At 45.8% G+C, this 23,363-nt stretch overlaps 1 protein-coding gene and 1 long non-coding RNA gene across 2 annotated transcripts in view; both read right to left on the reverse strand.

Moving 5' to 3' along the window:
* Positions 1–58: 58 nt before the first annotated feature.
* On the reverse strand, positions 59–3,922 carry si:ch73-206p6.1 (phospholipid scramblase 1). Its single transcript, XM_052054428.1, has 7 exons — positions 3,820–3,922; positions 3,337–3,416; positions 2,891–2,933; positions 2,576–2,796; positions 2,169–2,330; positions 1,703–1,864; positions 59–839 (listed from the first exon to the last, which is right to left on the reverse strand). The coding sequence occupies exons 2-7, from the start codon at positions 3,403–3,405 to the stop codon at positions 810–812; spliced, it is 687 nt and encodes a 228-aa protein (XP_051910388.1). The 5' UTR covers positions 3,406–3,416; positions 3,820–3,922; the 3' UTR covers positions 59–809.
* A 1,444-nt stretch (positions 3,923–5,366) lies between these two features.
* LOC127593167 (uncharacterized) overlaps positions 5,367–23,363 on the reverse strand; it is a 37,675-nt gene continuing 19,678 nt past the window's right edge. The window contains exons 6-8 of the long non-coding RNA XR_007960340.1: positions 10,239–10,310; positions 5,654–5,781; positions 5,367–5,496 (exon numbers count right to left, since the gene is read on the reverse strand). This is a non-coding gene — a long non-coding RNA (uncharacterized LOC127593167). The remainder of the gene's footprint in view (positions 5,497–5,653; positions 5,782–10,238; positions 10,311–23,363) is intronic.

Consider the following 23,363-nt stretch of genomic DNA (forward strand, 5'->3'; position numbering starts at 1 on the left):
ATGGTGACTCAAATAGAAAATGTCAATGCCTAGAAGAAATCAGGTTTGTGTTTTTTGATGTTTATGTGTGTGTACAATCCGTAGTTGCAAGTGAGTGAGCAGTCGGTGACACTAAATTGAAGTGGCATGCAATTTCAACCTGAGTCTATTCGAAAATATACAGTCCGCAGCAATATCGGTGGCATCGAGCAGGCTCGGAGGTCACGGGAATGTGGCTTACTTCAAGCGCTAGCGACCCCTTGCGGTGGAGGCCCAGTCATACACTTTCAATCATTATCAATTCCGGTATCTTTTTTTGGGGGGGGGTAGGTGAAAGGTATTGTCATTAAATTAAAAGTGAACTGAAAGCACACATATAAAGCAGCGAAGAAGCGGAATCAAACGACACACTGAATAAGTGCTTTTTGTTCAAACACGACACATACTTTGTCCACTATTTGAATTTGAGGACCGTGTTACATCACGCGGCACACTGTCTCACCGAATCGTACAAATGACGTTTTATTTGTTTACACAAAATCATTTCCATGGTAACCGAGGCATCCCAAAGTTAACATAAGCCTAACACGAGTTCAAATCCGACGACGGCAACTAAAAATAAATAACAAACCTTGTATCTTCACGTCTGTGTTTCTTCATGTCGTGCTTTTTTAGAACGTAAATGTTCTTTTCTGTTAAGCTATTTGTCGGAGGACCGTTCTGACACATAAATGTCTTCGGCACGGCTCACTTTTTGTGGGGACTTTTGTGGCCTTGTTCCTTCCAGCAGCTTTGCATGATAACGTTTGTTGTTGTTGTTTTTTAACTCCTCAGTTAGTCGTCTCAAAAAACATGAAATCCTGCAACAACAAAAAGAGGTGGGGGGGGGGGGGAGAACAAGGGATGTTAATGGAGAAAACGGTAAACGGACAACGATGCAAGCACCAAAGTTGAATTGCCTGCCATGTCCTCTAAATTAGCCGTTCTGACGTTTGGAAGACGGAGAGGGGGCTGAAAATCTGTTTCAAGTTCATGGTGAAGGCGGTTCATTTCACGTCACACTTCCAACTAAATCCGAGCCAAGCGCTACAAAGAGCGCTCACGACAGGAACATTTCCGACAGCCGGCGAACGGAAAAGTCATCTCAGAAGAAACCTTTCAGCCCGTTGGCGTTGACTCTGACACAGAACAGACAATTGCTCACCTTTCACTCGTAAAGGAATGACAACTAGCTGTGCGTTGAGGTCTGCAATCACCCACAGGCCCTTTGTGGAGCCTTATGTCTGAACTTTTTTTTTTCTCCAATTATTCTTACTGTTCTTAAAAAATTGCCACAGCCTGGCACCAGAACACAGACATTGCTTGCAAAAATAGTGCCTCAGAATGGATGCAAAATGACTTCTTGTCGAATATAACAGTGAGCCCAAGAGGCCCCGTCCCAATAGTCAGGCTGAATGAATAAGAGGACCTCAATCTGGCTTTTTTTCTCTTTTTCTTTTTCACGGCTGGAGATTCCGCGACCCTTGCAGACATATTCAGGACGTTCCGGTAAAATTACTCAGGTGGACCCTTTAATCAAAAATGTCATCAACTTGGCAAAATTGAGGAAGGAAATTGTGCCGAGCGCTCAAGCACTGTTGTAAACTTCAAAATATCCGGAAAGGCGGACGAGGGACCGGAAATTGTTTTTTTTTGTGTGTGTGTGTCACAGTGGAATACTTACAATGAGAAAACATGCCCCGATCATGACGGCCTTCATCCTGACGTCCAGGTCCATCGGAAACTGGATACCAAAGTTGTCCGAATCTGTGAAGACTTCCCGAAGGAGGCCGGTCCATTGCTTGCTGATTTTGCCAATCTTGCTGACCTCATCCATGGTCAGAATCTAAAAGAAGACGCAAACTTTGTATTTGTTGCCCGACGAAAGCGCGGCCGGATTGCCATTCGATTCCGGGCTTTCTGCCCGCTGGCCCAATCACGCGAGTTTTGGGGCTCAGAAAGACAGCGAGGGAAAAAAACGGGCTGGTGATATTTACGCTTCACTTACTTCCAGCTCTGTACAAACGACCTCAAATCCCTGTTCAGCAGAATCAGCTTTGAGCACCCGGAGAATCCCCGAGCACCTCAAGAAATGCCCACGAACAAACTCCGGCCAACTCGAAGGGATCGCCGCGTTTGGTTGGACCCACCTCAAAGTCCACATCCGGAAGGCAGCTCCATCCGCAAAAGGGGCCGTGGATCTTCAGGACCAGCTCCGCGTGTTCATTGGCGACGATGAATTTCGGGGAGAAGGGGTGCCACTGTTGCATGACGTAGCCCACCGTGTTTCCCGGGGGGGCCTGCACCTCCAACTGCAAAAAAGAAATCGTTTGAACAATCGCATACTGTAGAAATTTGATTCCGAATACAAGTGGCAGACGACATTTACTTCGATTTGGTCACCGTTGAGAAGAGAATCAATCCAAATGATATTTAGCCCTTTCGGGGACGGCGGTTACGACAGTGGACAGGTTATCGTTATTTGTCATGCATAAAGTTATTAACTTATGACGAAAGTGACGCGACAGCGCACGGTACGGCGCCCGCACGGTCCTACCTCCTGTAGACAGCACGGGAAGAAGCAGGACATGCACTTGAGCGGGCGGGTGACGGTGATGATCTCCTGTCCGAAGTTGTCCAGAATGTGGATGGAGAAGGGCCGCATGGGACCGCAGCACTGGCGACTCAGGCAGTCGTTCTCCTCAACGGCGTAAAACACGTTCTGGCCCATGGCGTTGCGCACCTCATATTTGTTGTTACTCTCGAATCCCACGAGAGCTGCGAGGGCCGACAATTGACGCGCTACCGTGTTAGGGGAGAACGCCTCGACTGCGCATGTGTTTTTGCCGTACTTTTCGTGCTTGCTACTTACCTTCAACAAGCTCAACCTTCTGTTTGATAAGTAGCTGGTCCACCTAGAAAGTAGACACTGAAAACATTATCATGGAGATCACAGTGTAACGTTGCAAATGGTCAAGCACAAATATGACTGGGCTCAAATGAGTATGCACCATGAGATTGGTCGTTTTAGCAATACCATCACTATCAATTGAGCCAGACCTCCGCCAGTGCCAAACAAACGAGTAGTAGTAGTACCATCATTGGGTGGGATGGCTGTTTGACTACATTTCATGATCAACTCTATATGAACTCATCAATTACTTATTTGTACTTCTCTTTGAATGTTCTGCGCTCCTAATTGTTGTCAAATATCTGCTGTACTTCAATAGGCTGTAGAGTACGAGTGCCACCTCTGTATTTCTGCTCATAAAATGAATGCGTAAAATAATAGAATAAATAAGAATATGTAACGTTTACCTGAGTCAGGTATTCCAGTCCAGGTGGACAGCCTGGTATTCCCGGGCTGGGAACCTGGTACATGTTCATGTCCTCTCAACCTGTTGAGGAAAAACAAGTCAACGCTGAGATCTGGCGCCCTCTTGCGTTCGTTTCAGGGCTGACAGTCACAACCAAACGGAGACGAGATCCGCGGCAGGTGGTCTTTAATCGCGCCATCGGTGGATCAATAGTACGTTTTCAAAAAGCGGGAAGTGATGTCAGCGACGTCGTTGAATGATAAATAATCGTTAGATGAAATGATTATTTTGAGTACACAACGACAACCTGGGCGCCTAAGTGGGTCAAACGTGTGGCGACGTCCAACGTCACGTTCGGAGGTTGAGATGAGCGTAAGCGCGCGCCCTCTTGTCACTGTCACGCGCCGCGAGCATCCGTGGACGTACGTGTCAGATGACGTCACGTGCACGCAGCTGTACAGCCTCCGAAAATGCGACTACTCACCGATTTTCGGGCCACGACTTGCATCAATAACGGGCCACTCCAGAACTAAACCCCTAGAATAAACGTCTTGTCCCATTGGTCGACGTCATAACACTTCCTGTCCTCGGCAGCCAATGACGAGGCGTCATATGAACAGGCTGCCGCCTGATCGACTCCGACTTTAGATTACGCAATCATGGAGCAAAAATAAAACCCAGAGAGAAATTCGTTTTAAAACTAAAGTAACTATTAAATTATTGTATGCATTTTTTAGTGCCAGTGTTGAGGTTTTTGAATTTACCAATTACCACTAATATGAAAAAAATACAATTATGCAACCATAATTAGGTTTTTATTTGCATTAGGATTGAAATTCACACAAAAAATTGCATCTTTTGTAATAAAAAAAATCCTACAAGATATTTTGATATATGATATATATATTTATCAAATTTACATTTTATTGTTGTGATGTTACTTCTTGTAATATTATATTTGTCCCCCATTGAATTTATGACATTTTATTATACATATATAACATGCATTTTACTATTACAGTTGTATTTATGACTCATTTTGATTAGGGTGAAATTAGACAAGCATATTCTGCAGTTTTTAAAAATGCATTAGAATTACTTTGAGCCTCTATTCTACCGTTTTACTTGAACGGATTTCAAATATTATAATCTAAACTATTACACTATAATTATTCCAGCAATCTGATCCAGACTCATATAGTATTAATGTAATTGTCGAATGGCCACTAGAGAGCAGTATTGAGCTACTAATGCCCAACCCCATGGTCACCACAAAGTCTAATGCACAAATGCCCCCCCCCCACCCCCCATTTTCCAAACAACAATATTCCCACATATCAAGCACACAATACACATACATACACTGTTGTGCACCGTGCTTCCGCGTTACAAATTGCGTAACGCCAGCGGGTCGACTTTCCCTATTTGCGAGTAAAAAATCACCGGATTCCCTCAAGCGGTGCTGATTTCTTCCCAAGAAAGGCTAATGAGAACAAATGTTTGACTCGGGCTCAAATCTGCTGACAATTCAGCTGCTTTCCGGCGGCTACCATCTTCTTTTAATTGATTCGCGTAACACAAATTGCCCAAGTGAGCCACAGTAACCCAGAAAGCAATTCATGCACCATCAGTGGTGTGTTGTCATAACAAGACAAATACATGTGGATGTGGAATTTGTACGTGACTTTTTAAACTTTTGCTTCAGGGCAAAAACATAAAAAATATATACAGTATATATATATATGTTGGAGGGTGAAGAGATTGTTTATATTAGCTTAGCATTTATGCTAAGTCCGGTGCGTTTACACTGTTTATTCTTGTATTGATTAATGTAATAATGCGTCAGCCTTGCGGTGCAGAGGCGCAGGGTTCGATTCCAGTTCCGGCCTTTTTTTCCGGCTGAAAACGTGGTGCAAATGGTGTTGGTTTATTTTTTCATATAGAGTTCTGATATCGGATCCTACTACATTGCGCTTTGTGTTGCAGCCAGGCTATCAAACAAAGAGCAACACTACACACACACACAAAAAAAAAAACAGGTCTGCGCACCATCAAGGGAGCATTTCATCACCTGGAATGGCCGCGAAGAGCACCGACACTGATGTTCTTCATCAGTGAGATCAAAACAAAGCAGTACAACGCCGGCCTTCTGCGCTCCCATCTGAATAAACACAGCAGACAGTCAGGGGGTCTTTGAAAGCCGTTCAGATTGTCTTTCTAGCTCTAAGAGCCCAGTTACACCCACCGGGGGTTTGGCGCTCCCCCCACCTCCCATTTGTGTATGTGTGTGTGTGTGTGTGTGCCCGCCGCATTCCTACCTGTTTTACAATCCGTCCGTGTGTCTGTTTGTGTTTGCGCCGTGCTCTTTAGCCGCATGTTGTAATCTTTCGTGCACTCCTAACGAGCTTGTCGCCTCGGCCGCATAATGAGGACCCCTCCAGCCCCCCTGATGGATGTCAAAAAAAAACCCAATTTACGCCACTTTCTTCTTGCTGTTCATTAGGTTAGCATAAGGTTCCAAATACATTACGCCCGATCTCACGATTGTTCGGTTGTATTTCACCCTCTTTTTTTGGTTTTGATTTTGTTCGCTGCACTGTCACAATGAGGGGTACACTCAGTCCATTTTTATGACACGAATGTCCCCCACAGGGCTAATTGTTGAATAGATATCATGATATATCATTTCACAACTATGTACGGTTGCCCACACTTGCCAGTGTGTTGACAAGCATGCTGAATTTGATGGTTGAACCCTTTTAATGCACCAACAATGACAACCTGTAACATGATTACATGATACGCCGTCCCCGAAAGGGTTAATTCAGGGGTCGGCAACCCGGAATGTTGAAAGAGCCAGATAGGACAAAAAGTGAATTGATCGTGAATTTCCGTTTTTCGGAGGCTGCAACATGTATCTCCATCTATTTGAGCTTTATTAGCCTACTATCAAAATCTTTCTCCATTTTCTAACATTTTTTATAAAGCTCCTGGAGCCACTAAATGTCGCTAAAGAGCCGCGTGTTGCCGAGCCCCGGGTTCATTAAAGTCATACCGGACAATAGATGTAAGCGGTGCCCTGATACATGGTCGTAGTTTGTCAGAGCAGCACGACTGTAAGATCAATCGATCGTCAACTCTCATGATTTTGTGACGGTCCCTTCCGCCATCTTGCGCGCTGGGCCTCCATTACATTGACTGTGCAAGTGTCAATGTTTTGTTTTTCCGATATGTACTCCCGTGATAGCTTGGGTAAAATTTTAGAAGGTATTTTCTCAACACGCCGTCAGCCGTCAACAAAATAAACAAGTAGAAAAGGTACGGACGGTACTGCGCATACTGTGGTGTCAGTGTGTTAGATACTGCGGATCTCAAAAGTATGCACACCCCTTTTTAAATGCCAGCATTTCCATGATTTCCTAAGGGGAAAAGTCCTTTTGAGATTTGCGTATCATTTGTTTTTCTTCGAGTGAACGATGCGGTCTGCACTCTCATGTGTTGCCATTGCATCATCCATGGATGTCGGAGCTTTTGTCTCCACGCCTCGGCCCGTCCCTCCCGCTTTTCACTCCGCCCTCCCCTCCCCACCTCGCCAACCCCCGTCAAGTGCTTTTGTGCGCCGTGACTTTCCGACGGGGGTTATCTGAGCGCGGACAGTATGCCTCGCTCTGGCAACGGGAACCTCGGTTTCCACGGCAACTTTATAATTGTTTTGGACGGGGTCCAAGCGCCGCTGGACGTCGCGGCGTTATTGATGTCAAAAGAAACGCGTATGAAATGAGGAGAGGCGGAGGGCGTCCATATGGTTCCGTACGCGCCCTCGCGCGAGGCCATTTGACTTTTTTTTTTCTGGGAGAGCGTTTTGCTCCTATTTCTGTCTTGACTTCTTTTAAAAAAAACATGCGTCTTCATTTTTATAAATGTTATTTTTGATCTTCTTCCATCCGGCATGCTAGTGCCTTTTGCAGTCCTCCCCCCCCGCCTCACCCGGACCACAAGGTCATTGCGGCACGTCTGGGCCGAGTACGGCGGCCTTCTCGAAGACAATGTGCCTTCATCACAGCGTGTTACAAATGTGAATAAGCGCGACGGCACCCAAAAGCGTTCCGTCGTGAATCTTTTCATTGGAAGTCACATCGTTGTCATTTGCCTTTTGACAAGGGGCAGTGCTTGTCACTCTAACCAGATTATCACACACACACACACACACACACAGCACAGCACGCTGCAAGACTCGGGCCTTGGTGGCAGGTCCGACCCAGCACGTCATTTTTCGTGGCCCAGTAAACCAAATTATGTCTTCTTCATGTTTCTGGCTGAAAGGTTTTGTCATTTTAATTTTGATGGGAAATCGTTCTGAAAATGACAGATTTTCGTCCCTTTTTATTTCAATTTCAGCCATTATTTTGAAAACCCACTTTGGTGTCAAACTAAACATCAAACAAGGAGCGTTTAACGTTGCGCATTTAAAATTGCTGGATTCACGCTCAAGCCATACCCCCTACAGCAATGGATATTGGAACGCCAATGGGGCAGCAACAAAGGAAGACATGTCATATAACAGGCCTTCTTGTGACGCACAACTGATATGACTGTGTAATAAAGTCTTTTCTAATGATATTTTATCTTCTTTTTTTGAATGCAAAGGTCACTATTATAGAGTGCCGTTTTCTCTTCATACATGACAAAAATCCTCACCTATTTTGTCTGTTATTTTTTGGGGAGGAAGGGTGAGGGGGTAAATTTGGAAAACATTAAGGGCATTTCCATTCTTTTGGGGAAAAATGATTTGCCATGTACGTGATCACATTGAACATTTTTTTTAAACTAATGAAACAAATTTGAGAGGATCTTTTCTCATCTAATTTCTTAGCGTGGGCAGTTCTCTTTCACCCTTTAGGGCAAAAAGCATGTCCACCCCCGCCATAGTGAAGAACTCCAAACACAAGATGTGAATATGTTGCTTTGTTCTTGTATTCTTTTCAATACTGTGCCGCTTCTCCCTCCCGTGTTTGAAACATCAAGCAACATTGAAAATGTGCTCTTTTTCCTTCATCCAAACGCCCCCCCCCCCCCCCCCCCCCCCCCCCCCCCCCCCCCCCCCCCCAACCCCCCCCCCCCCCCCCCCCCCCCGCCCATCTCCGCACCCTACCCTCGATCCTTTTCCCGGCTTAATTTATGACCTGCGAGGCATAACCCGTGGAGTGAGAAGTGAGTGAGACTGGTGTGAAAGCCCTGAATAGAGTCGTGCCAATAGGCCGTCCAAAACAAGACCCCCCCAAAAAAAAGGAGGCAGCACAGCTGTTTTAGAGGCAAACATCAAGTCGCGTCTTCTGTGCGGAATTCACTCTCTGGCTGGCACTCACGCAGACTTGATTTTGTAAAAAACGCCAGCGTCACGTTACGTTTACGGCGACGGAAAACGTCAGCGATGGGCGCTTTGTGAGACGAGACGCTTTATTTAGCACGCGGGATACGAAATGCTAAAAACAGCTAACGAGCGTCTCTTTTATTGACATGCTGACTGACGCGTTGCCTTCTCGATCCATTTCAAAGTGGAAAAGCGCCACAAATGGTTGTCTGGATTTGCTCGAGTCATTCGCAATGCCAGCCCGAAGGCACTTTGATGTCAATTTCAGTCGACGCTAGAGGGCGCTAAAGGATAACCTGTTTGCGCCCTGTGACGAATGAAAAATCATGAAGCCGCTTAACTCGCAAACGCAATCTTCATCGTCATATCGGGTTTCGACGAGTCGAAGCGCACAAATTGCGGCCTGGCGTTTGGCTTTAAAAATGATTTGTAGCTAGATCTTGAATGACTTTTGACAAACTACCAAGATGAATTCCAAAGATTTCTTCATATTTCCTTCATCGACTTGAGTGCTTTATAGACAAAACAAAGAGCGGTTTCTCCGCGTTCTCATTCTTTTATTAGCCGAGGAGCCACAGTGTTCTAAAGCAACGATTGTCAACTTGTTGTGGATGTCAACGTTTGGAAGCGTGCGTCGCCATCATTTATTCAGCACCGTGTTATTGTGCGCCACGACCGCCGGCGTCGGAACGCGATACCGACACGAAAAAAGCATGAACGCAATGTGCTCGGTTCAATGTTATTTTTTCTGGAAAGGAGAAAGAGTACAGGGATCCCTTTGGACTTCAAGTTTTGCGGCTTCAGTGCTTCGCAGGTTCATTTATTTATTTTTAAAAAAGTCAATACAGGCAATATCGGCAGCCATATTGCGGAAACAAAGAGCTGATGTGACTCCGAAGGGTTTGTGCACTCAAACGAGGCGCGTGATTGGTTCCCGGTGCCACATCGACCAATGAGAGCACAAGTGGACTGACCGCGTGAACTGATTTTAGGTACCGATTTTCCCTCGTCTCACGTACTGTAGCTTGGTGTTGCGTTTGCGATAACCTTTTGGGATTCGTTAAGCGCTACGCCGCGCGCCCAACAATGCGGCCCGTGCGGGAGAATGTAAGCCTGCTCGTCGGAAATGGCACATTGCGTTCGCAGCCTTGACCGGGTCGGCCCCCCCCCCCTCCCTCCCGGGGGCCCTTGTAAATTCCACACCGGTGAAGAGGCGGGTGCGTGCATTATGGCTTCCGGAATGTAGAGGGTGCTCCAATTCCACGTTTGAGAAACAGAGGGACTGAACCCCCCCCCCCCCCCCCCCCTTCGCTGCTGACAGCAAGTTAAATCTGTGCTTTGTGCTCTCGTTGTATGAAATAAGACGAAACAAATGCGAAGCCGCAGAACCCGCAGCTGTTGCAATGGCGTACCGTTGAGTGTAGCTTATGTATGGATGGCTTTTGTTTTTTTGCGGGTGCGTGTGCGTGGGTGTAAAATGGAACAATGCGGCGTTAACAGCACGAGAACAATCCCCCACACCTGGTACTCACCTCTCGGGCGGACACGATGGCATGCTGGCACGCCGTAAAACTCCTTTGTGGAAAAACACCGTCATGCTGAGGCTGAAAAAAAAAAAAAAGGGAAAGGGAAAATAGGATTTTTGCTCTTGATGTTTTTTTTAGGCGAAAATAGGACTTGTGCATGCGGCAAATCCGATTTCTTTTAAACAATGCAATCAAATCTTTAACCCTTGATATAAGCAGTCAAGAAAAAAAAAAGATTCGCTTAAGGTATATTTATAGAAGAAAATATTCAGTTAAAGGTATGCATTATTCATTTTAAAGATAAAGTACACTTAAGAGCAATAACAAACTTCTTTTAAAAATGTTTAGGCTAAAAAACTCACGACGTATTTACATTTTGAAATATTTTTCAAGCGGTAGTTCAAAGAAATTCCGAATTGAATTATTGTCCAGGATAAAACAATATTGAATTATGGTTAAAGGTGAAATATTCAGAATAATTGTCAATTTGCATTTCCACAATTGTTTTTATATCATGATTGAAACCGCATATTTTGTATCATTGTGGTATATTTTCAAAAATAGTTGATAAATGGAACATCCTTAAAATGCCATTAAATATCAAATCCCCTACATAGAAATTGCACAAATTCATTGTCAGTCATATTTTCCATCCTTTGTTCATGTGCGTGTCGAAAGTTTTTCTCGTGTGTGTGTGTGTGTGTGTGTGTGTTGAACCTGGACTGGCCCAACGCACACATTCACACACATTCACACACTCGATTGGTGCGAGGTTCAAAGGTCACGGCGCTTTGGGGCTAAGGGCCGCCCTCGGCTAACGGGAGTCGCCGGAGCATGTGGATGGCACGCTTGCGGTGTGCACAATGCTCCTCTGTTCTCTGGCTAACACACACACACACACACACACACAACTCTATTTAGAAAACAGGTTTCGTTGGCTGGTTGCTCCCACAACAAGTCTGTACAATGAAAACACACTTCAATGTTAATCTCATATTCCATGCTGGTTTAATAGCTTTTTTTGGTTTTTTATTTCCCCTCACATGTACCGTCGTCAATAATGCAAATAGACAACAACAATAGGATTTCTCGATACATATCCATTAAAAAAAAATGAAATAACTACAATCCTGCCGAGTATCCTAGCTGCTTTCCACATTCACTTCTCTGTACGATGTATGTATACAAATATAGTTAGTCAAAAATTATGTGTTAAAAAAAAAAAAGCTCTGCGAACTTTTCCCCGAGCATCCTCAACAACCCGCAAATTCAATTCATTAAACAGTGATGCCGTCACATGGGTCCCCCCCAAAAAATCCCGAATGCAGCCCGTTGATCAGATCTATGAAAAGCGGCGTGTGTAGACAGTGGAATGCATGAAGAATGTTGAGCTCCGTCCCTCTGCGGCGTTGACGGCCAGCATCCATCTCGTGCTAATATCCCTTAATCGGATTCACTTGGCCGCACAGTTGCCTGTTGGAGCGCCTTCGCAAGTGATGGATGCCGTTGTCAGAAACGCCAAGGTCAATATGTCCCGCCCGCCCCCCCCCCAAAAGAAAAAATATATATATATATACACACACACACACATAGTCCCAAATTGAGAATGGCTTCCAATGAATCATCATCCCTTGCAATCTGACCTTGCTTTTTCCTCTGTAATAACATTCCGAGGGAGGAGCCGCTGCTGGGCGCGAGCGGTGATCTCTTCGAGGGGTCACGCCATCGGCCAGGGGAGGGCCCCGTCATTCACTGACGGCCATATTGACGCTTTTTGACGCCGACGCCCATTTTGGGGAAAAGTGAGTGGGTTGCTATGAGCGGGGGACAATTATGTCTTAATTTGAGCTTGTCAACTGGAGGGGGGCGGTGGGGGGGGACGCCATCGAGCAAGCCGACAGAGACGCATTAGTGTGTCATTATGTAAAGCGGCTGTAAAGTGAACTAAAATGCAGAGACACTTTTTCACTTTGATGGACAACATCTGTTTGAAGTTCTTGAGTTGTAAAGCGGATCAGAAAATGGATGGATGAAAATGGGATTTGTTTTTGGGGGGCCACATAAAATGAGGTGGCGGGCCAGATCTGGCCCCGGGTCTTGAGTTTGACACCGGTGGTCTAGAAAGTGGATGGGTGGACATTTTTATAAGTCACACAAGTCCACCGTGTGGAGCTCTACTTATTCGCGGGACTAAAGAAAAATGACTTCAATTTAACTGTAAGTGAATCAATATTGCTCCTGACCAAAGCCAAGCTCAGAGAAATCCCTTGATGGAAATTGCTGTAATTGCCCCCCAACAATGGGGAACAATTGGTCTCTGCTTAATTACATGTGGCTTAATATTTAAATGTCGCATTTATGGGGGTTTTTTTTAAAGTATCATAATCGCGGCCGTCAATGGGAACATACACACCATTTGGAGTGCGACTGGTTACACGTGGCAGGTAACGCTCGCAGAATGTCAGCTATGTATTATGCACGAGGCGCCGCTGACAAGAACGGGTAATTGTCCATTCCCCGATCGGCGGGAGGTCGCCAACAGTCCGTTCACATCTACTAAAGCCCGACAATTGTATGCGACCACTGGGAACAAAAGCCAAAATCTCATTCTCCCTTTCACTGCACAGAAATTTCAAAGACGTTGCCTTATAGAATATCATCACCTCATTTCGGCTCAGCCTTTTGACAGTGCACCAAGAGTGGATGTTTTGTGCAATAGACTTTTTAAATGCGAGTGACATAAGGGTCCCTCCATGCTCCTTTCAGGACGACATATTTTCGTCGCATTCGGGCTTTGTTGCAGGGGCCAAAACGCCGTTATGATCTCCAACCTTCTGCTCATCCAATGTTAATTTCCCCCCCCCCCTCCGCCCCTCCTCCTCTCTTTTCAGGCGGTGGTCATTTAAACTTGGCTCCTGCCGGATCAGGGGTTGCACCCCTGGCGTCCTGGCCCGCGGCCAAGCGGCGACTCTCCCGATCCGGCCGCCAAAATGGCCACCTTATCTAATTGGCCCGAATCACCCGCTGCTCGAGGACCCCCCGCCAGCCGCCGCATGGCAAAAGGCCTTTGCGACAAATCAAACAATGTTTGCAAACTGTTAATGTCATGTTTGGTCAAGGCTTGAAGGCTTCTCCAAAAAGCTGCGGACGCAAAACCCCGCTAATTTGACTTGTTCCGATGTTAGGGGAGAGAATGGAACAAAGGATTTTTGTTGATGACGCAGGGACCTCGAGTGCCTGCCAATGCCGCTTTCATACAATACACCTTTAGGCCAGAATGTACAAACCAGGCCTGTGTGCTATATACGGGCCCTTCTAAAAAAAAAATGTGCATCTTGCGATAAAGTGCCATTATTTTCCATAATGTAATGATAAAAAAGTCAACTTTCATACATTTTAGATTTATTACACACACCAGTGTGGCAGAAAACGCTGTAAAAAATGAATACATCTCTCTTTCTGTATCACGATGTAAATAGGTATAGAATTGACATGAATTAATACTTTTATTTTAACAATACATTTACTCAACACTTTAATCAACCACGATTTCACTATGTATTATTCTTGTCGTTATTTTAAACGTAAGAAAGCATACGGTACATCCCAAACATATCAAGTCGACTCGAACAAAAGAACTACAAGTCCCAAAAAGGTCCAACCCGGAAGTGGAGCGCCGCCATGACGAAGGCCAGCTGCGACGCAATGTACTTCGTTCAAACATCAAATTGCAGCTGGACAAAGACAACAACTATGCAAAACCGAGCCAAATAAAGACACCGCTGTTCTAGAAACACCTTAGCCCACGTTGCCTAAATTGCCGATTGCGAACGATAACTGACCGTGATTGCAAATATAAGCACAACAGACACGATGCAAAGCAGACAAACAAAGCAACCGATCATGATCGAATCTAAAGCTAACTCTACATACATACAGTATCTGCTCAAGAAAAGCACACGCGTAGCTTACCGTTGGGCCATGCCGACGACGAAGCGAGTCTATTCACTAAGGTAACCTCATGCGATGCTGCTTTTCATACGTGGCGCGGACGGTCGCTCACCTGTCAGTGGCAGCCCCGCCCTCTTAAAGCATCAGCTCAATGCAACAATGTATGGGGAGACAGGAAACATTCTCCAGTACTGACTCGTGTTTGCGCTGTCCAATTACTCATTGGGGAAATGAGCATGGAGCATGGTGCATGTCCTTTATGAAAGTGCAAATATGTTGACAAAATGCACGTGTAACAACACAATCAATAAAATGCAAACATATATCTGATACAGGCGTACCCCCCCCCCCCCCCAAAAGTCACAACAGTAAAATCCGTACAGTATTTTATTGTTCATTTTTTTTCTGTCTTGGGGAAAAATGTGTCTATTTTGGATTGGATGCATTCTTTGTTTTATCACAATGTTTGCCTGCATGTCATACAGTCGAAGCTAACACGTTTCTTCCATTTTTTTTGCCCCCCCCTTCATTTCTGAGTTTGTAGTTTGAGAGAAATGGCGGCAATATGCGGCAAACAACCAAAGCGTGCCATGCCGCATGCCCACCGCGCCGCCACTTATCGAGCGCTGAAAATAAGCGACAAATGCTGCGGGGGCTAACAAACACGCTCAGTGGAGAAACCCCCCTCACACGTACGCGCAAGTTAAGCAGACCTTTGGGTCACAGTGTGAGTGAAAAACAGAAAAGCGGGAGTGAGCGAGCAGCTGCAGGAGCCGTGGGGTGGGTTTGGCCTTATGGGCGAGCAGCGAGGGGCAAAAAAAAAAAAGAAGCGGGGTGGGTTGGGGGGGAGATTTTTGGGGGGATGGAGCAGGCTGCGGGGAGACCCGGAGCACGGGGGCCCGCCCGTTTAATTGGAGCTCATTTGCGCAGCAGTGAAGCAGGAGACACCTGAAGGGCCTTGGCTGCCTGATCAGCTCAATGGCTCCCTCTCTACCACTTGCGCCAGTCAGAATCCTCGTCTCGTTAACGTGTTTGCTCGCTCTTCCCCAATCATGGCTTCTCTCTTTGCCTATTTGGAATTCATCAAATATGCCGGCAAAGTCTTCACGGGAAGACCGGAGCCGAGATTCAAACTCAAAACGTCAACAACCGAGAGTCACATTTGCTCACCGCGTGTTATTTGAACTTGCCGAGTTTACAGCTTGCTCCGTCTAAGCGGGGTGAGTGTCGATGAAGCCTTTCGGGGACGGCGGTCACACCTAAACCCAATCATGACAGGTCAAATGGGGGGGGGGGGGGTGACCATTTTTTAAAACGGTTCTGAACTATGGAGGAGGCAGATGTGCTCATCCCTCACTGTTGATTCTCTTATCGAAGTAAATGTCATGTCAAAAAAAAAAAATCATCGCGGTAGGCTAAAAATTGAGCACCATGGTGGCACCGGACTCTTTTGCACATTTTGAAAGCCATCCGACAATCTGGACTTGACTGTGTGTCTCACGCTCTTTGCATCGGCTGACTTTTGGAGTTCTTTATGCAAATGAAAACAAAACCTCCTCCGTCATCGAAAGGGCAAAATGTTTTGACTGGCACTGGCATTATTGTGAATGCTTGACATTTTTTTTTTTTTACCATTTTGCAATAAATGAAAGCAATTTTCTGGGTGGCGGGTAAGGCGTGCGGGAGGGCGAGAAAGGAGGAGGAGGAAGAGCAGCGGGAGGAGCGGGAAGGCAAAAGAAGAAACAAGTTTCCTGTAATCATAGTCATGTTCAATCAGACACCCGCTATTAAGTTGATAAATACACTTTTCCCAGTGTGAGTCCAGATACAGCGAGTACCCCTCAGGCACACTCGTGCTCTTTAACTACCCTCCTCCGCCGGCTTTCTCCACTCAAACCACGACGACTCTCCTCCCATTAACTCGCGTTTGGCACTATCCCCCCCATCCCCGAATTCATCCGCCGCCGCGTCCTTGCGGGGCAGGCCGCCGCGTGATGGACTAAATGCGGTCCTCAATAGGATCGATTGGGGCGAGTGGCTTCTTTTCCGCCTTTTGGGGACCGAAAGAAAGAAAGTCCGATTTTCCGCCTTTCCGGTAATAAGAACAAATGGAAGCGTAGCGCGCCGTCGGACAGAGGGGGAAAAGAGCTCCTCGTCTTACTTTGTCACAGCTCCAGTCGTCGGGGCCGAGAGGAGGCCTCCCGTCGCGCCTGGTCGTTGACGGGGTGTCATGGCCGCCCCCAACTCAGCGCAGATTGACTAAGTGTGATTGTTGTCCTTGATTCATTTTAGCATCCTTTCCTTTGGAGTCTGCCGGGAAGCTAAGCAAATCGGATGGCAACTGAGAGGCGCTACAGCGCTACCTCAACTTTGGAAATGAATTGGGTCCGCAAGACATTTCTTCACTCCAACATTTTGTAAGCAGAGACGCGTTTTCCATGTAAAGGCCTTCATCCGTTCCAAGCGTACGTTTGCTCGGCGCTACTGTCACGCACAACGTTTGCCTTTGGACTTTGGGGACCAAAACAAACACGCGTGCTTTGCTTTGAAACATGAATATCCTGTGTACATTGCCCCCCCCTCCCTCGCAAAAAAAACTTTCCCATAAGTTGCTTTGAGTCTTAAAAGAAAATTCATAAGTTGCGCGGTCAAAGTTCAGAGCGCTTCTCAGCTTGAGCGTGTGGAGTGAGGGGGGCGGTGTGAACGCAGCACAACATGTTAACATGTACACTGTCAATGGAACACACTCGTCGGAGATTTTTTTTTTTTTGCTCTGCATAGAACACTACTTACTAGTCTTGCTGCAATTCTATTCATGTCCACTTTGCCATTCAATAGTCTCGATTCTTCAGGTATTGCTCCGCACGTCACCACCGACTATTCACTTGTGTGTCCGTCGTAGCTGTTCGTGTTCACTTTTCCCTTCCCATCGGCATACTGACGTCTTTCTACATGCAGTCGTTATTATTTGCACATCCGCCGCTCTTTCCTTGTCCGTCGTTGTACGTATGCGGGTGATATTAGCAACCGGTGACCTTGTTTTGACCCGAACATGGGGAGGAAAACATATGTTCTAGCGGTCTTGGCTGGCCGGCTACCTGCGGAGAGGGTTGGGAATTCCTCCAGCGGGAGGCGATGGAAGAGGGGAGGGCCGGCTATACGTTATCGTCCCGTAGCCGTACACATGGCCAGAGTTTTATATCCGCGCTACGTCGGACAAGCTGCGAAGCGCGTTAACCTTTGGCGCCGGCGTCGACCAACGGAACATTACATGCAATGTCATAAAACGGCTTAGTTCCCCTTTCCCGCTGCTAATCCGACGGGCTCAGTCAGCCCCGTCGTTCCTTAATGTTTTTTGGGGTTTTTTTTATTACGTGTAAAGCAGTTGCCAGCTTGCTAAGTCGGCGTAGCGCTCCATCCGGGATTGTTTGGATCACTTCCTAGGCCCTCCCGTGACCACTGGGGGAACGCCGGCTAACCGCGCTTACGAGTCTAATACGAGTTGCTGGAATTGGAAACGTCGACGTATCGACGAGCATAAGTCGCTCTGAGTTATGACGCCGCGGTCACCATTCTTAAGCGCTTCCTGTTACTTTGGGGGCGAAGGGATGGAAGCGAGTGGGGGTTGCTAAGCAGTTGCTAGAGGCGGCCCACGTCGCCCCCCCTTTATTTACTCTGACCCCGGGTTGGTGGGAGGCCCAGGGAGGGCACATGCCAAACTCCCCAGGCGGGCAGAGCGGGCCCTGCCCTCTCGCTCACCTCGCAGCCCGCCCCTCCGTCTCCGGGTAGATTTACGAGCGTATTTTTTTATATATTTTTTTTTTCAACGAAAGGCAGCGTGAACGATGACGCTACCCTCCTCCCGTTTCGCCGACATGTCTGTGAAAATTGTTCACAGCGCTCGCACGGCAACATGACCTGTTCACGTGCGCCTTTACTGTCATGTTTCTTTCATTGTCGTGCACCGGTAAGTGACTTTCGATTCGTCCCGTTAGATGTCGTCCCGAGCGAGTCGCTCGGATGATTTGTCCGGCACAATTTTGATGAATCCGGCTGTCGTATTTGTGAAAGATCAAAATAATATAGAATGTAACCGCATTAACTATTGTGGCTTCTATTCTATGCGCCTCATAATGCGGTGCACCCTATTTATGAGGACAGTTTTAAAATAGGCCATCCATTAAAGATGCGCCCTAGAGTGCGGAAAACACGGTATTAATAATAATAATAATAATAATTCAGCAATATAACACGGGTAATATAAGGTATTTCAAGTGTGAATACAATGGAATGCGAACCGAGTAAGTGAGCGGTGGCTCAAAATATGTTAATAGCTTCCTGCCTGTTGTCAATGTCGGCACACTTCAATTATTACCATAGTAACGCCACCGTCGCGGCCAATCACAGTCTGTTTATTTGGTTAAAGCAATTAGCCGCTGCGATTCGCTGTACAAACATAATTGCAAGCTAATCTTGCGCTTCGAGGGGTTGCTCTATTTATGGCTTTTTGTTTTTTATTTTGTGCGAGTAACCTTAGAAACGTCATTGATGAAAGCACAATGCCAACAAGCGCAGTTAGCTCATTTCCACCCATCATCCTTCTTGGGCCATCCACAAAATGAATCCGAGCAGGCTGGTCCTGGTCTCTCCAATAGCCAATTGTCCAGACATTTGGTATTTTGGCAGACACATTTCCATAAATCAATCGTCAAATCACGTCGTAAGTGAGCTGACTTGGGTGGGCCAAAACACGTCGATTGCGAGGTGTGAGGTGTCCCACCCCCCGCGCCAGCCGATCCAGTGCAACTAGAGGCTCAGCGGCAGCGCTTCAAAGTGTCACGGCAAGATGACCGTCGTATTCCATTACAGCTATCAGTCAATATCTGCTAGCGGAGCAGATGACAACGGTTGACCGCAGTTTCGAGTGACAAAAAGGAACGGCGCCGTTGAGCACAAAAAAGAAAACATTGGTGACATCATCATTGAGATGCGTTTGCTACTCATCATTTTTCAAAACTAAACTCACACCATAGAAGCGACCGAGGGGAGTTTACCGGGGGGGTGACACTTGAAAAATAGACATGTTTTCGTGTTGCGAGGAACATGCTGTGACATATCGAAGGACCAATTACTCCACTTTGAAAACACGTTGCCATTGAAAATGGAGGCCAGTGACACAATCCATCCAATTGCAGCGGTTTGCAAGAGGGCCAAGATGTATCGGACCTCTATGGGGGGACGCCGATAGAGCCGCTGGGCACGCGAGTGAAATTTTTGGCCTCAATCTGGTTTTTCCCCCGCGCCGAGAGCCTCTGGTTGCCAGGCGCCTCCTGAGGGGACTCTATCAGAACCAGTCAAGCCTGAAATCAATCACTCACAGCCATCAAAGCTGCCTGCCTTGTGACGCGGCCATCTGGGCCGAGGCAAAGCAGGTTTTTTTCTTATTATTTTCAAAACTGTCCGCATTCATCCCACATTGAAAATTATGAAAAGTTGAGCACATTAAAACTCAACTGACTTACTTACTTTTTAAAATTCGTCATACGAGGTTACCGGCAGCAATTGTGCAGTAATCTTTTGATTGGAAGAAAGCCATCCGCAATGCATCACGAAAGATTGAAAAGGAAAATGCACCAAAATATTTGGGATATTTGAAAACTGATACTGTAATCGTGAAAAAGTAAGAAATTCAACATTGTGACAAAATGAAGAAAATGCATATTCATTTGTGTCATAATTAGAACCTCGTTTGCGTTTTTCATTGAGTAGTTACAATTGAGCCTCGTAGATTCTGCCCAGCAACAGGTGGCCGTTCAAACTTGGGATATACGAGCAGGAACATGAATCTCTCGTCTGTCGAGCTATATTGCTGCACCTGTGTTCTCACAGATAATGTGATTATCTTTTTTTTTTTTTTTTTTTTATTACATACATTATGTTTGTACTTCTGAAAGCGCTGTGTCACGAACAGACTTTTTGGGCACCACAACAATTGTTTGACTTTGAGTGGATAAAAAAAACACTTACAGTTTCAAAAACAAAATACTAAATACAATTAGAGGCATAACTATGTGAAAACAAATACATCTTGACTGTGTATGCCAACTATATTTTCATAGCCAGAAAATAAAACTCTATATTTTCGAGAAAAAAAGGTTAATTCTTTCGATACTTGAATCCTCCTATGAGACTGAAGTTGCATTTTGTAAAGATGGTTGTAAAACAAGTTTAACGAAGGAAGGCCTTTTGTCCTGAAAACTACATGACAAAAAAACGTATGATATATTCTCTATGAATATAATAATCGAGCTTGTTTTTAGGGGGGGCGGGGGGGGCATGGCGATCTCTGCTTTGCACCAGCTCACTTGTGTGTGGTGTGAAGCCTTTTTCTCTGCTTTTTGAGCTCGTCTCCAAAGTGCAAGCAGGTTAGCCAAACGAGCGCTAGCATACATTTTGCCGCCATTGGAGGGCAGTAGAGCACCAGCAAAGCCATCGCGGATGGAAGCGCCACAAGCTTGACCAGCACAAGAGTCAAAGTGATCCTCTTAATGTTTGTTGTGTGGGTGGTGGGGGCTGGGGGGGAATGGCACCCCGTCAGTCACTTTCACATTCACCGTGGACCTGAATCATGATGCAGTTTGCGTGTTCTCAATATAAACATGTATCCCCCCCTAAAATGTCAATCTACTTGCTCTAAATGCTCTTCTTCTCGCTAATTATCCAGCTAAAGGAAGCAAACCACCTTCACAGGTTTCCCTACTCACATCAAATCACCCCAAGGTCACTCGCTACCTTCGCCCTGATGTTTGAATTTCATTTCAAAGAGTTTTAATCGGAGAATTTTAGCCAGTTGACGCAATTCATACGAATGAGTCTATTTTAAGGTCATGAACTTTCAGAGGTTTTCAGATTTCTGTGTGTTTATAAAATGTTAGTCTCTGTTCTCACCGGGTCATCTATTTTCCTCAAATGCATATTTATTAGATCGAAAGGTTATTAGTCAGGCGTTTAATCTAATTATAACTCAATCTAAGTGAGTTCACAGTTTATAGGAATAATGAGATTGGACTATTGACGTGTACATCCTCTAAAAAAAAAATCCCAGCCATGAAACTTCCATTTTCGACGGACAGTGTTTTCTTCTGTCTGCATTAACGTCAATGTTTTGGTGATGGTGGTGGGTTTGCATTGGGGGGGGGGGGGGTTGAAGTGAGATGCCCTGGTACGTCCCATGTGCAATGTCCTCGAGCTCGGCCTGGCTTTTTTGAATGTTATTTTTTTTATGATGCAAACAAAAACTCCTTGCTGTGAAGGGCTCCCCTAGTTAAGAATTCCACTTGGAGAAAGCAATACGGCAACATTGATGTTTTCTTTTCCCCGACGCTTTCAAGCTGCTTCCACGTTGCTCTTAATGTAGTCTCAATACCCAGTCGGCCAAGCGCATGTACGGCCGATAAAACCAGAAAACTTTGGAGTCACTGACTGATGTTGATCCAATCCAAAGATCGGTTCAGAGACTCATTCGTTTCTGTCTAGTTGTTATGGATGTGCTTCGAAGGAGCTGCACTATTTCAAATATCTGGATATATTTTTTTTTGGTCGTTGTTGCTATCTTATTAAATACACACACCACCAACTTCATTAGGTGCCAAATTTGTAATTAATTTAACGTTAATGTTTTTTGTTGTTCCCGGTAAATGTAGTGTAGAGCTTATTTCTTAAGGTGTTTTTTTTTGGTGGGGCGCAGACCTTGTAAAAATATTTAGACACGTTTCCGTTTAATGCGCTGCAATTGTACGGCATTGGAATCTATCAATATAGTAACAAGTTATTCAAATCAAAACAAGATTTTGGGAAAAAGATGATGTAGGCCTACCTAATGTTTTGGCTGTTTTTGCCACATTGCATCCGACAGCTCCCGGGTGTGCTAAGACATTGCTATGACATGCCGATTGAAAAAAATAAATTGTCATCATAATCTTTCATTTTAATAAAAGCTATTTTTTAAGATGACGCCTCTTTCAGGTACCGTGGTTACCACAGTGGCCATCTTATGTTATCAGGTGCATGAAAGGGTTATGTTGTTAGTTCCATCTTAATATTGAAACAATGTGGTACTTTTTGGGAAGAGTTTTTATTCCGTGAAAGTCACGTCACATCAATCCCAAACTTTTCAGGATGACGGCGTTGTTTTCTTTGCGTGGAAAAAAGCCACACACAAAAACGCCGCAACCGTGTTTACAAGTGCCTGAGGGTAAAACGGGACCTTTTATTTCCCACCCGCTAATTGTTTGATTTCCTGTTGCCGCTGGAGAGCTCAGTGTGGTGGTGGTGGTGGGGGCTTTTTGTGGGGGGGCCGAGGCCCGGCTACATTTGTTTTTTTCGGAAGCGGCGCGATGGCTCCAGGCGAGCCTCTCTCCAGAGCTTTGCACAAATACCAAACGGTGACATCTGACGTCTGTCTGTTGTGTTTTTTTCCGTCTCCCCCCCTCCCCCACGCTCCCCATCCGCCATTCGAACACACGGCAGCACCTGTGGTTAGTTGAACCCTTTCTCGTGCCGTTCAAACGTCTTGAAGTTGTTGCACTCAAGCATCTTGTTTTCGCTGTCATTGCTAATTTCTTGCTTTGTAAGGAGGCAACGCGCGCAAGTGAAAAATCATCATTTGAGCTTCCCCCCCCCCCCCCCCCCCCACATTGGGGCATATGCCGGTTGTTTCGAAAACATGATCCTGTCTTGTTGTGTCTTGTGTTTTGTTTTATTGATTTATTTTTTTCCGGGCATACATACAGTCATGAATATTTAAGCTGTTCAAATATTATGTGTACATTGCCTTCCATAATGACTGGCAACCCTGGTTAAGTTGTTAAATGTAGCCCCAAAATTCAATCAAAAAATAATAATCAGTGGAGGGGGGGGGGGTCCCACATGAATTTGACATCAAATCCTGTGCTACAATCATCGCTTGATGTTTGATGCAAGCCTCTTTTGCCTAAAAAGCAGCACCTCGTGGACTCCTCTAATGTTTTTCCCAAGATGGGAACGTAGAGGAAGAGGGATGTCTCCAAATCACCCAGCCAGCTGGGTCCTCTCCTCTTTGGCTCACGCCACAGGTTTTCAATGGGGCTTGCCACGCGGGGCCCGCGGGAGGAGCCTCCATTCTGTGTCTGCTGAACCATT

This window comes from Hippocampus zosterae, chromosome 20 (genome assembly GCF_025434085.1).
Source record: "Hippocampus zosterae strain Florida chromosome 20, ASM2543408v3, whole genome shotgun sequence".
NCBI lineage: Eukaryota > Metazoa > Chordata > Actinopteri > Syngnathiformes > Syngnathidae > Hippocampus > Hippocampus zosterae.